Source organism: Sciurus vulgaris (genome assembly GCF_902686455.1).
Source record: "Sciurus vulgaris genome assembly, chromosome: 1".
In the NCBI taxonomy this organism is placed as follows: Eukaryota; Metazoa; Chordata; class Mammalia; order Rodentia; family Sciuridae; genus Sciurus; species Sciurus vulgaris.
The window spans coordinates 194,861,460-194,876,083 of record NC_136461.1 but is presented as its reverse complement, the minus strand read 5'-3'; the positions used below and the strand labels follow the sequence as shown (position 1 = coordinate 194,876,083).

The 14,624-nt window shown below is 44.3% G+C and overlaps 1 protein-coding gene across 1 annotated transcript; it reads right to left on the bottom strand.

Moving 5' to 3' along the window:
• Positions 1-6,035: 6,035 nt before the first annotated feature.
• On the bottom strand, positions 6,036-7,495 carry LOC306664251 (elongation factor 1-alpha 1-like). The gene has a single exon (XM_079145101.1). It carries the CDS (start codon positions 7,431-7,433, stop codon positions 6,045-6,047), a length of 1,389 nt encoding a protein of 462 aa, XP_079001227.1. The 5' UTR covers positions 7,434-7,495; the 3' UTR covers positions 6,036-6,044.
• Between the last annotated feature and the right edge of the window lie 7,129 nt (positions 7,496-14,624).

Here is a 14,624-nt window from a genome sequence, read left to right as displayed (position 1 = left end):
GAATTAAGTTCCAGAGAGGGTTGAGTGTGCAAGGACAGGGATATCTGATTAATCTCAATTTGCATTTTATTCATATATGCCTTATATTAATTTTCTCTGCCCACAGCCCAAAGGTAGGGGATATAGCCTTTCCTTCTGCCTATTTTGCTCTAGAAAGCTGTATGCCAGTGGGTGCTTTTGAACTAGAAGTTCGCATAGTCCTGGCTTTGATTCGGTTTGAGCCAAGGGAACAATTTGGATCCTAGAAGTTCTTCTTTCAGCTGTAATTCAAAGTACAGGAATGTGAGCACTTCCAGGCTGTGGGAAGGGGAAGCAGTAGCAGGAGCAATCTGTGAGCCAGCCTTCACTCCCCAAGCAGGAGACCATGGCTTTGCCAACCTTAATTGTAAGCCGAGGAGCCACTGTCGAGAGGATGTCCACCGGGACTCTCCTCAGGCTTGGAAGCTTGATCAGAAACCACATCACCCTCTCTCTCTGCCCCAGTATCCTTGCAGACTTAACTTTCTGTGTGATCTTTGTTGCCAGTTCAGTGCTGGGAGAAATCTGATTTTGTTTTTACCAACCTGCAGATGGACTTCATTCTGTTTACTTCATATCTGGGTCCTGCCAATTCCTGATCTTGCAGTCCAGTCAAGAGCATCATCCTATCCTTACCACAAAGGTGGATTTCCCTGGCATTTGGCTACAGGCCTTATGCCAGGGACTAATTTGGGTCCCAAGGAAACGGTTCTCACACCCAGTGCCGGAGGTTAGGAGAGTTATTTCCATAGCAACCACATATGCTCCAAGTTTGCTACCTTTGGATTTAGGCCTATATTATTTATGCTGTAAATTTCTATAAATATGTTTAATTCTTAAAGCTATTGCCTTTGTATTAGGTAAGAAGTCATAGTCATAGGAAAAGCCTAATAGCACTTGCTTACAGCCAGAGCGTTACTGGCTCAGGCAAATGGCAAGGTCGTGGTGGAACTGAGCTCACTGATAATTGGAATCAGGTATTGGATAACTCTCTGTGTGTTTAGGGTGGTTTTATTAGAAGAAAAGTTTTCCCTAATCCTGATGATCCTTATGAATACTATGGATTTTCCTTTTCTTTTGTAGGGAAGGAGGGCAACTTATCTCTGACCATAAATTGTGGGAGAACAGATAAGGTGGTGTTCTCAGCTCAGCTTCTTCTTTTTCTTGGATCCCAGAGAAGATAGATCTTCTCTAATCTTCCCAGGAATCCCCTGGGAATTTCTTCCCAGAGCAGGGCTGTGGTTTTCCAGTATCACCTAGGACTGGGCAGAAAAGTCTGCCTAACTCTGGGGCTCCTTGTTGTTTCCTTTACTTTCCCCCAAACGGAATTCACATTGTCTAGTAGAACCTGTTGCTAGTAATAAAGATGGTATTTTGGCCTAAAGATGGTATTTTGGCCTCCGAAGCTATGGTCTTGTCTCTCTCTCAAATGATTTTGAACCTGGGCAGGGAAAGAGGTGCGTTTATGAATCTCTCTTCAGTCCTGTCATCAATCACTTTCTTCAGCAGGCATTTATTGCATGATCCTCATGTATCAGGAACAGAGAGAAAAGAGATGGTTTCTGCCCTTGAAGGGCTCTCTAGCGAGCGTTGCCTGCTGATGTAGTCTCAGGACCTTGCACTCTTGATAAATATTTGTTGAAAGAAAGAGTGAAACTCTGCCTTCTTGTGTGTAAGAGTGTAGCTGACACTGAGGTGGGTTGTACAGATCTCTTTTAAGGACCCGGGTGCTCTGTCTTCCAGTTGCTAGGGGCATTGGCTACTGGTGGCTTCCGGATGAGTCTTTCTTCTGGATTGCTATTGGTAGAATAAAGTCTCAATCAAGATCATGTCCCCACCCCAATGATAGCCTGTGACTGTCAGTGCAAGACACAGAGGCCTGGCTCCCATGTCTCAATGTGGGGCAACACTAAGTGGCCATCTCAGCTCCACAGCTCCTCATAGGACCAGGCTGGAGCTTTTATGTGACTGTATCACAGTTTAGCTTCTCTCTGCCCAATTCTACTTCCTTCAATCCTTTAGGTGTTGATCTTGGGAGCACCTGTCAATAAATTTCCTGCACATGAATTTCCACCTCAAACTCTGATCAAGGAACCCAGTTAAGACATAAATGGAAACTACTGTGGAATAACAGGGGAGGGATTATCAAACTAGCCCTGGATATTTGGAGAAGTAGAGACAGTACTGGGAGTGGAGGAGAGAACTGGAAGTTTGACCAAGGCATGGCAGGGTGTCTGCTAGAGAAGGAAGGATGCAGCTGGACTATATATGAGAGTGTGGGGCTCTCAAGGCAGGGAACTCATGCCCACTGCTGAATGGAGATGCTTCTCATTTGCTGTTGCCCTTAGTACTCCCTGTCCTTTCCAAGGAGGCAACCTGGCAGAGGAGGGAACAGATGCCTTGGCCCTGGGTTGCGGTGGTGGCAGGATTTACCCACAGCTATGAGGGAAAAACATGTGTGGAGTCAGGGATTTGTGGGCACTGGAGGGGGCAGTATGGAATGTGAGCAGGGATTCCTGGGTGGAGAAGACCAGAAGGTGGCAGAATGTCAGGATTGACTCTTGGGAGGGCCAGCTGTGTCTGGTTGACTTGAACAGGGTTTGCCTTAGCTCCTGGGGTTCCCTGACGTAATGCCCAGGCATGCACAGGATGCAGGAGTAAGGGAGGCAGCATGCTTGCTGTGGCCAAGAGGCGAGCCAAAATGAGCATCTGCTCCTTCTCTGACAAGTGCCAGGGCAGAGGGATGAAGCCAGTAAGGAGCAAGCTGCCCTGAGAGCCAGAGGCACAGGGAGGGGCATGTGCTGGATAAAAGGCCAGGTCCAGGCAGAGGCTCTGACTTCTTTTTCTTAGTGATTGATATAAAACATTAGTTTTGTCCCTTAAGAGTTGCATAAAAGGAAAATAAGTAGCTTTAGCTTTCTAGATGGCTGACTAGTTTGATCAGGCTTACAGCTTCCACCTAATATAAGATGTGTGAAATCAGAATCCAATCCAAGGAACACTGTGTATCTGGCATATGCCAGGAGCCATGCTAAGCAGCCTGGCTTTGTTTGCCAGTAGATATATAATAAAAAAGAAGTGGTTTCTAAAATAATTCTCTTTAATGAGAGAAGGATAAGTAGAAATAGTATGTGTTATTTGGTTGATTGCACCTGTATTTTGTTCTAACCCATTTCAGAAGCTTCTGGAAGCAAAATCTAAATTGTTCACCAGTGACCTCAGGGGATCCCCAAAGAGGAGAATCCAGTCTTCAGGTCCATTTGGCTCTCATAGAAAACCTCCTCTTCCTATCTTTCTAATAATAGAGGGGATATTTTGAGCTTCCCCCTGGAACTTCTGTTTTCTAACTTGGACTTCAAGTGTGGAAAATGGAACTATTTATTGCTATTGAGATCCCATTCAAGGTAAAGGAAATTTATGGGTATATGGAATAAACATTCAGGCTCCACATACATATACATGCTAATTTTGAGATTAGAATATCCTCAGAAAAGTAGAAGCAAGTGAAACCAACCTTCCATCCTCCAGTTCTCAGCCTGGTCCCATGTCCTAGCATCTCTGAAGCTCCCTTCCCTGGACTTGGTTAAAGGTGCTCCTCCTTTGGGGCCCACAACATCCTGTCTCACTCAGTACTCATCTGAAATGAAATTCCATATTTATAGGATTGCTTCCTTGTCATTTTGTGGCCACCAAGAAGCAGATGGCAAATGGGATTTGGAGGGGGAGGAGATTTAGTGGGAACACCTGTGAAGGATGAAGGGGAGTGGGCAGGAATAGCCCAGGAGAAACTCCGAACACTGTGCTGGGCTGACGCCTTTGAAAAGAGAAAGAGGAGAATTGGGGAATCCAATGGCTGTCGTGGGAAAGTTTTGGTCATGTCAATGGAGATGGCCATTAGGAAAAACTCACACTGTACAGGAATGGGTTAGCTGTAATGATTGCCCATGCTCAACCATTGGCTGGACACAGCCCAGGAAAAGTGTGACCTTGGTATTCACAGAGTCCACAGCTGGGCCTGCCAATTATGCTCCTGTAGCAAGTTGTCTCCAAGATTCAAGTAATGTGTTTCCATGGCCACCATAATCCCTCCTCCAGACAGGAGGCTCCTGATGGGTAGGGACTGATCTGCATATCTCAGCATCCTTGGGGCCTGCACTGTGGGCAGGGCAGGTCTGACATGCAGAAGGTCCTTGATAGAGATTGGTTGAAAACAATCTCAGGAATTTATTTGGAGAGATTTGAAGCTGGGTGAGTAGTTTAAGTTAGTTTGGTAGGAAATGAAGAGTTATTAACAGTTTTAAAACAGAAGATCCAAACAGCAAGTAAAGAAGACTGGGGGAGGGATGAAAGTGGGACTTTTAAAACTTTTGCAATAGTATAGGAGTGTGATGGCATAGAAAGGAAGACCCAGACAGCAAAAAATTTGGAAACTTGGGGTGGGGAAGGTGAGGAGGTAAAGATGAGAGTGAGGATCCAAACCTCAGGACATGGGTGTGTGGGAAGAGAGGAGGAAGAGGAGCTAGCATTTTAGGGAGAAATTCTAAGTGTGGTGTTAGATTTTCTGAGCTGGAGGTGCGCTTACCACATCCAGGTGGAAGTGTCCAACTGACAGTGAGAAATGCCTGTCAGGAGCCTGCCAGAGAGGTCTGGGTTAGAGGTATGTATTGAGAAAAAGAGAAAATGAGATCAAGGCAAACACAGACAACTGAGTTCACAGATTAATTGAAGTGGACCTGCTGCATGTTTACAGATGTCTGTTAGGCCACTGGTGCCTTCTTTTGCAGGTTTGAATAAAACAGATGGAACGATACTGTTCACTTCTATCCTTTGATTCTTTGTCAAGTGGGATTTCTCTTATCTGTTTTTTAAGTTGTGAGTTTTCCAAGACTGTCTTTTCACCTTTGATGCTCAGAGAACGAGCATGGTGATTTCCACAAAGGTTGTGATCTCCTCAAGGGCAGAGACTTCACTTATTTATCTCTGTTTGTCTAGCATCTAAAGTGGCACCCAGACAACAGCTTAATATACATTGAATTGAATTGATTTGGTTTGCATCATTTGAAGATATATGACAACATTTAGCCCTCATAATAAAGCTGGGAACTGTTATCACCCTTATTTACCAATGAGGAAACTGATCTTAAGGGTGGTTAAGTAACTTACTTGACATCCTACACTTATGAATAGGCTGCATCTGTCAGGAAAGCCTAGGTTTTGCTCAGTAACAAGCAAGTCTAAATAATTGGTTATAGATGAGCCTAAAAAAAACCCTTCATATTTATTTCATGTAAAATCCATTGTGGGTCTGGAAAACACCAGGGAGAAATGGTCCTCCATGTAATACTTTAGAGTTCTGGACTTTTCCAATCCTATATCAACAAGTACTTTCATAATTGCTATAAAAGAGCATGGAGAATCATGCACTGGTTCTTTTTTTTTTTTTTTTTTTTTTTTTTCAGAAGCAACAGCCTTTAATATTACAGGATTTGGCCCTCTAAATTACAAAGTTATTTCTCTACCCTAATGAAGTGTTGTAATCAATAAGCCCTCCCAGATACCTACTAGGTTCTTGAGATAAGATCCCTCCCAGTTTTCTTTCCAAACTAAAATTCCCAACCAGAAAACTTAATTATATCCATTAAGTTAACAGATTCTCAACGCCAGAATAGGCTGAGAAACTCTTGCCTAACATTTGTATAGAAGTTCAGGTTGACCAAAAGAAGACACAGGTTTCTCACTAAACTTTTGTTTTAATGGGTCTCAAAATTCTGTGACAGATTTTTGGTCAAGTTGTTTCCATTAAAAAGTACTGATTTTAAAAACTAATAACTTAAAACTGCCACACACACACACAAAAACAAATGGTCCACAAAACAATTCTCCTTTCCTTCTGAAGGTTTTACGATGCATTGTTATCATTAACCAGTCTTTTACATTAAACTTAAATGGCCAATTGAGACAAACAGTTCTGAGACCGTTCTTCCACCACTGATTAAGACTGGGGTGGCAGGTGTTAGGGGTAATATTCATTTAGCCTTCTGAGCTTTCTGGGCAGACTTGGTGACCTTGCCAGCTCCAGCAGCCTTCTTGTCCACTGCCTTGATGACACCCACAGCAACTGTCTGCCTCATATCACGAACAGCAAAACGACCCAGAGGAGGATAGTCAGAGAAGCTCTCAACACACATGGGCTTTCCTGGAACCATATCAACAATGGCAGCATCACCAGACTTCAAGAATTTAGGACCATCTTCCAGCTTCTTACCAGAACGGCGATCAATCTTTTCTTTCAGCTCAGCAAACTTGTAAGCAATGTGAGCTGTGTGACAATCCAGTACAGGTGCATAGCCAGCACTGATTTGGCCTGGATGGTTCAGGATAATCACCTGAGCAGTGAAACCAGCTGCTTCCATTGGTGGGTCATTTTTGCTGTCACCAGCAACATTGCCACGACGAACATCTTTGACAGACATGTTCTTGACATTGAAGCCCACGTTACCTCCAGGAAGAGCTTCACTCAGAGCTTCATGGTGCATTTCAACAGACTTTACTTCAGTTGTGACATTTACTGGAGCAAAGGTGACCACCATGCCAGGCTTGAGAACTCCAGTCTCCACTCGGCCCACAGGGACAGTACCAATACCACCAATTTTGTAGACATCCTGGAGGGGCAGACGCAAAGGCTTGTCAGTTGGACGAGTTGGTGGCAGGATGCAATCTAAAGCTTCAAGCAGTCTGGTTCCACTGGCACTGCCATCTTTACGGGTGACTTTCCATCTCTTGAACCAAGGCATATTAGCACTTGGCTCCAACATGTTGTCACCATTCCAACCAGAAATTGGCACAAATGCTACTGTGTCAGGGTTGTAGCCAATTTTCTTAATGTAGGTACTGACTTCCTTAACGATTTCCTCGTATCTCTTCTGACTGTAGGGTGGCTCAGTGGAATCCATTTTGTTAACACCAACAATTAGTTGTTTCACACCCAGTGTGTAAGCCAGAAGGGCATGCTCACGGGTCTGCCCATTCTTGGAGATACCAGTTTCAAATTCACCAACACCAGCAGCAACAATCAGGACAGCACAGTCAGCCTGAGATGTGCCTGTGATCATATTTTTGATGAAGTCTCTGTGTCCTGGGGCATCAATGATGGTCACATAATACTTGCTGGTCTCAAATTTCCACAGGGAGATGTCAATGGTGATACCACGCTCACGCTCAGCTTTCAGTTTATCCAAGACCCAGGCATACTTGAATGAGCCCTTTCCCATCTCAGCAGCTTCCTTCTCAAATTTTTCAATGGTTCTTTTGTCGATCCCACCACATTTGTAGATCAGATGACCAGTAGTGGTAGACTTGCCCGAATCTACGTGTCCGATGACAACGATGTTGATATGAGTCTTTTCCTTTCCCATTTTGGCTTTGATTTAGCGGTGGTTTTCACGACACCTGTGTTCTGGCGGCAAACCCATTGCGAAAAAGCATGCACTGGTTCTTAAATCATATTTTTTCCATTTATATTTGTTATGGTTTAGATATGAAGTGTTCCCCAAAGTTCATGTATGAGACAATGCAAGAAAGTTCAGTGGGGAAATGATTGAGTTATGAGAACTTTAACTTAATCACTGCATTAATATATGATATGGATTAACTGGGTAGTAGCTGGTAGGCAAGTAGGGTGTGACTGGAAGTAGTGGGTCACTGGTGGCAAGATTTGGGGGTTCATATTTTGTCTTCGGCAAGCAGAGCTCTTTCTGCTTCCCGATTGACATGTCCTACGCTTCTTCCCCTTTCAGATTCTCCACAGTGATCTGCCTCATCTCAGGCCCAGAGAAATGGAGTTGGCTGTCTATTGACTGAGACCTCTGAAATCGTGAGCACCAAATAAAAATTTCCTCTTCTAAAATAGTTCTTGTCAGGTTTTTTAGTCACAGTGGCAAAAAAGCTGAATAAAACAACATTTTATTGGTCAAAGAAAGCACAAGACCTCACCTAACTTCAAGGGAGGAGGGAAGGGCCATCTTCCTGAGTGCCTGGGAGAGCTGGAACCATTGGTGATTAGCTATGTCATTTATCACAAAAGCAAAACTGGGTCTCGAGCTTAGATTTCTGAGTTCAAATGTGGGTCACTTTTAACTCTTTGCTTCATGTTTTATTTTTACTAGACTTATTCAGAAAACCAGCCATATTAATGCCCCCAAAGTTTAACTAATAATGTGAAAAACATTTATGTTCTGCACTCTTTCATTCTACTTTCTCTTGCCTAGGTCTAAGTTCTGTCCTTATCATTGGGGTTTTGTATTCTAGCAAAGGGATCTAAGATATCCAGGGAGACATAATTTTTCTTTTTTTTTTTAATTTACAATTAAATATTCATTTATTAAATTGTTACTATATTTAAACATTACTTCAAAGAATAACAAATATCAGGCAAGACTTGTTTGAATTTAAACATTTTCTAATTGTTTAGTAGTAGTATCCTCAACTGATACTAAGTTCCTTATTATACATGATTGCATCAATGCTTGAGCTTTTGTGTTGCTTAAAGAATTCTGGGGGTAAGTACTTATTAATACAAAACATGAAATGATTTTAATTTCTATTCCATTTAAAATAACGTGTCAACCAAATTTAGTGGCACATGCCTGTAATCCCAGCAACTTGGGAGGCATGCCTAAGGCATGAGGATCGAAATTTGGAGGCCAGCCCTGGCAACTTGGCCAGACCATCTCAGAAATTTTTTAAAAAAAGGGCTAGGGATGTACTTTAGTGGTAGAGTGTCCCTGGGTTCAATCCAGTCTTGAGGAAAAGATGTATTTCTGAATACCACAGCAAAAGGACTGGAGTGTTCACTGACAGGTACCGTGTTACATGTCAAATGTGATCCTAGTTTTCTGCAGTCATCTTCTATGACAAGGTTTTGGAAAGCTTTTGTTCCAGTGACCTCCATACATCCTCAAAACTCACTGGATGTTGCACCTCGAAGAACCCGGCAACGGGCACGCAAGCTCATCTGCCACCCGATCGCCATTGCGAAACACCTTCCACTCTCGGTGGCTGCACGAAAAAGGCCATAATTTTTCTTAGATAGAGATATCACTTATACACTTGAAATGATATTGGGGTAGAGGACTCAGAAGTGCCAGATCATGAAACTGCCAGTTCAATTACTCCTCTTCTTCTTGAGTTTTCAAAAAGGAGACACTTCCAAATGCTGTGACTTCATCATTGGTTGGGACAGTACCTCCTATTCTCCAGTAGTCCTTTCTAGTAAAAGCTCTACTAGATACTTGCACACAAGTTTCAGGCCTCATGGGGTTTCCCATGTCTGAAGGAGTCCACATCCATATCCTGGGACTGTACTCCATTGTGTCCCTTCTTATGGGGGTGGGGGGCATCACCAGCATGATTAGGTGATGAGAGGAACAATGTGACCAGGACTACTAGGCAGTACAGATGGAGAGGACACTGGGGTTAAATGGGCTGGACATAGACACAGACGCAGGCGCTATTATTTGCACACAGAGAACTCCATGAGGCCTAGTAAAAGTCTGAGAACTTGACCAATCAGATCTGAACTCCTTTGGATGAGGATTTTCTCAGAGAGCTGAGAGTACCTCCTCCAACCACCTCTATTTTATTCATGAGATGTTTTGGGTTTCATGACTAGTTAGAGGGTGAGCTGCTTCCCCTCCAGCCCAAGATGGCTGCCCGTTTGACTTATAACAGTGCAAAAAATCCGAGTGATAACAAAAACTAACATGACTATTCTTTCTCATGTGCCAGGCCCAAATACTGTGATTATCTCATTTAATCTCACAGCATTATGGAATAGTTGCTTTGAACATCCTTCTTTCACTGATGAAGAATGTATGATTCACAGGAGCAGGTTTTTTAGATCTGGTTTGTTGTAATCCTATTGTGTGGACCAGTGTTTGGTAAATATTAAGTGCTCACTACATATGTGTTGAATGAAAAAGTGCAAGATTGCTGAGCTAGCAAGCAGAGGAGTTCACAGAGGGACCTGGGCAGTCTCATTTTAAGACTCTCCCTCTGAAACACTGCATTATAATGTGACATCCTCTTACGGTTTGGATATGAGGTGTGCCCCCAAAGCTCATGTGTGTGACAATGCAAGAAGGTTCAGAGGAGAAATGATTGGGCTATAACCTTAATCTAAACAGTCAATTAATCCCTGATGGGATTAACTGAGTGTGAGTGTTAACTGGAGGCAGATGGGGCGGGGCTAGAGGAAGTGGTTAATTGGGGTATATATTTTCTATCTGGCAAGTGGAGACCTCTTTCTCTCTGCTTCCTGGTCACCATGATGTGAGCTGCTTCTCTCTGCCACCCTCTCCCGCCATGATGTTCAACCTCACCTTGACCCCTGAGGAATGGAGCTGGCCTTCTATGGACTAAGACCTCTGAAACTGTGAGCCCTTAAATAAATTTTTCCTCTTCTACAATTGTTCTGGTCAGATCTTTTAGTCACAGCAGCAAAATAGCTGACTAAAACACCTCCTGTCAGTGTTTGTTACTTATTGGCCATGATGCATGATGTCTATTAACCTTGTTGCCTACCCTTCACCTCACCTCCGACGCCTTGAGACACAGAGGTGGTGCACAGTTCCTCTTGCACTTCCTACGCCCTCCAAAGCTGGGTAATCATTAGGTGTGCGTTACATGCTGATTGGTTGCTGGGCTGCAGGTCAGTCTCATGTCCTAGGAGAGGTAGGGGAAAGGCAGCCACCAGGTTCTGCAGTTAGTTTTAACTTAACTGGGAGAAGTTCCAGCTCATCACTGACCTTTTTTCAGGCGACCAAGCCAGTGCACTTTGGCTGCTCCACTAGGGGGACCCAAATGCAAACAAAAACACCTCTCCCGCCCTCAAAATGGGATCCCTGCTGGGATCTCCTAGGGGCCGGCTGGGCCTCCTGGTACAGTGCAGGCCCACCTGCCCCTGTGCACTCTGCTTTCTCCTTGCCCGATGGCTGTTTTTTACAGTCAGACTTTCTGGAGTGAATTCCCCCCTTGTGGGGCCACGGCTGTTCAGTTCTTGGGATCCCTGCTGCTTTTGCTGGTACTGACATATGGATTTGTCTTAGGAGCAGAAAAGATGGATTTTGAAGGGCTGCCAGTCTGGTGATGAGGCTGCTCTGGTTTCACAGGGGAAGCCCTAAAATCAAGATCTAGAAAATGAAGGACACTTAATCTTTCCCTGCTTCTTTCTCCTCTGAAAAATCAGGGGCCTGCACCACTGACACTTCAGTAGGAGAAGAATCAAAGTTTAGTCTTCCCTTTCTACAGCAACAGTACTGGTGACGTGGTTCTCACAAGGGCAACCTGACTTACAGAAGCAAGAATGATCTGTTTTGACAACTAACTGACAGGGATGGATGTATTTGTGCCATGTTGGGCAGTTTTATTTCATTAGTATGTTTTAGTGCTGTGCTGTGGTTCTCTACCCTGACCCATTCCCATTTTTGAACAGTTTGCAAGTATGCTATAAGCATTTAGGAAAATTCTGTCACATATTTTCTGTAATGAAATCTGATACAGTGTTTCTTCTTTTCTATAGTTCCTGCACTTGTTTGATTTACTCTTTGTTGTAAGGTTTTATTTCTTTTAAGATCTGATATTTTCCTGGAGGGAGGATGATGATACAGATGTCCTCAATGAAACACATTTACTATTTTGGAGTTTAAAGAAGTTTCAGCAATGCAAGGAGAGCTCTGAAAGGATACCAGAAGAGAGAGTGTATGGACACTGTTGTAGTCAGTCTTTTTGCTACTGTGCCTAAAAGACCTGACAAGAACAATTTTAAGGAGAAAAAGTTTATTTGAGGGCTCACAGCTTCAGAGGTCTCAGTCCATAGTGAGCTGGCTCTGTTCATTGGGGCTCGAGGTGAGGCAGAATGTGATGGCAGAAGAGTCGGGTGGAGGAAAGCGGCCCTCATGATGCTCAGGAAGCAGAGAGACTAAGCTCAGCTCACCACTGTCTACCCCAAAGGCACACCCCCAGGGACCCATCTCCCCCAGCCTCACTCTACCTGTCTTCAGTGACCACTCAGTTAATCCCATCAGGGGATTCATTCACTGATTGGGTTAAGACTCTTACAACCCAATCATTTCTCCTCTGAACCTTGCATTGTCTCACAAGTGAGCTTTTGGGGGACACCTCACATACAGACCTTCACAGTTTCTTTGCCTTAGAGGTGGGCCCAGGCTTCTGACTGTCTCTACTGCTCCACTTGGAATCCCATGGGGTGGATGCTCCTGCCACAACCCACTTCCTGCTCTTCCCTGGACATGCTCCAACATCCCCTGCTCTTTGCTTTGCATCTTCGTGTTCCCTTAACCTGGGTTGATGTCCTGCACCTGCACACATCCTTTAGGATCCAGGGGGTCACGGCTTCCTCAGACCTTTCCTACTCTCCTCTAGCTGAATGCATTCTCCCCGACAACCACGGTGTTTTCCCAGCTGCTGTCAGGGCTGACAAGCTGTCGGTGCCTCTGGGTAGGTCCATGTGTGATGAGTAATCTGAGGTCTACTCAGTCAATTCTAGTAAAAATGACAATTTTTAAAAAAATGTGTGGGTATTTATTTTGTTTTTCAGGTGTTGCAAACTCCTTGTCATTTTATACCTCTTACCTCCTCCTACTTGCGATCTTTCTGGGTATCTCTCCATTTTTATAAAATTGGGGCAGTAGTAGTATTGGCTCCAGTTTCTGCAATGAATTGATTTGATTTATGCAAAGTGCTTATGATGGTACCTGACACAGAGTGTGCACTTGGTAAATATTAGTTATTGCTATTATTACGATTTTATTGTCCTAAGGATAGCAGCACTTCTCTACCTTAATTTTATGCCCAGGTTTCTTCCAGTGGCAAGGCCTGCATCTGATTTTCACTGTGATGCATGAAGTGAACCTTCTGACTCGTGGCTTGGATGCTGGGTGTATGAAGTGAGAATTAGTCATGGCCTTGTTCACAATCTGAGAACATTCACACTTTCACCTGCTCGGAGAAGCTTGAATTTGACCAGCAGATTTCACATTCTCCAGCCCAGGCCTGGGGGAGAGCTTGACTTTCAGGACTTTGCAAAGGCCTCCTCTCCACTGCTCCATGACTTCATTCCCGGACTGGCCCCTCTGGGGAGGAGTGAGACAAGCTCTGCTGACTGTCAGGGGAGCTGCGTCAGCTGTAGCGTGTTCTGTCTGGCGGGGTTCTCCTGGGGGGCCCACCTTGCCTGTCTCCAGCATGTGCCTGAAGTCCAAGCAGCACAAGAGCATCCTGGCTGAAGAGTCAAGAATCATTCAGGAAATTGTTCCCTGGAGGGCATGTGCTGGGGTGCCAGTCCTTGGATGGATCATTAAATGAATTTACAACTTGCACCTGAAGCCAGGGCGCTCACTGGCTGTCTCACATGTGAGGGGTGTGGGTACTTTGCTCCTCCTTTGTCCTATCTGTTGTCCCCCACATTGTTGAACAACTTGCATTTCTATATTTATCTTGTTCTCTAACTTTCCAGCTTCCAAATCTAAAAAATTGACCCCTCTTCCTTTCCCCTCCTCCACACCAGCTCTTTAATCTTTGCTTTTACACACCATTCTCTCCAGAATTCGCTCTTGACCACGAAGATTTTGGGTGGTCTCTTTTCCTTCATCTACAGTCCCAAGGCTTCTAGAACTGGGTTCTTGTACCCTATTTCCCCTTGTCTGTCCCTCCTGTTGGAAAGTGATTGGCAGGTCCCAGGATCTGTGCTATTTGTCTGATGTTGTCACCTGAGAAACTGGCTGGGGACCTGGTTAAAAAGATGTACAAATGAATGAATGAAAGGAAAAAAAAGAATTGATGTGGGATTGAATAAAAGAATCAAGAATGAATGATTATTTCTGCTTATCTTATTTTTTTTTAATGACTTTATCCAAGCAGGAACAGGTAAGCAGTGACACAGAACTGATTTTCAAATATTATTCCATAGTATGATCTTTTAGGTAGTGAAATTATCTCCCTTTCGGAAACCTATAAAAACAGGACTTTCCTGGAGACAGGAGAGATAAGGCTCTGTGTGTCTCTCTCTTTCCTCCTTTGGGGGTACCGAGGATCCTTGGGCAGAATTTGAAAACTGCTGTCCCTAAAAAGAGAGTATATTTTAGAAAGAACTGGGCAGGGACCACGGTAGGGCGGGGCCTGATTCCCTTAGCTGCAGTTAACGCACTTGTTGCTCAGACACGCTGGGCCTGTTGCTCTTCCACCTGCTTTGTTTATATCAACTATTCACTTTCATAGAGACCTTTGGTGCTGTGCACTATGCACTATGCTTATTTCTACTTTAGAGATGAGGATGCAGAAGTAGAGAGAGGCCAAGAAACTTGCCCAGGGTCCCCAGTCTACTGCATACCCAAGTCCAAAGTCAAACCTTGGATTATCCGCCACGGGGAGCTGAGCCCTGAGCAGATGCATGCAGCAAACAGCAGCACTGCCCATAAGAGCATCTGTGTCCACCAAGCAAGGCAGTGGCTGGCCACCAAGTCCTTCATAGGCATTGTTAGCTGGGTCAATCCTCACCCACCACAGGAAGTGGGACTCTTACTGTGTGGTTA

Bases quoted from the DNA above. Each gene is read 5' to 3' on its own strand.
- LOC306664251 (XM_079145101.1), bottom strand. From the start codon at position 7,433: ATGGGAAAGGAAAAGACTCATATCAACATCGTTGTCATCGGACACGTA.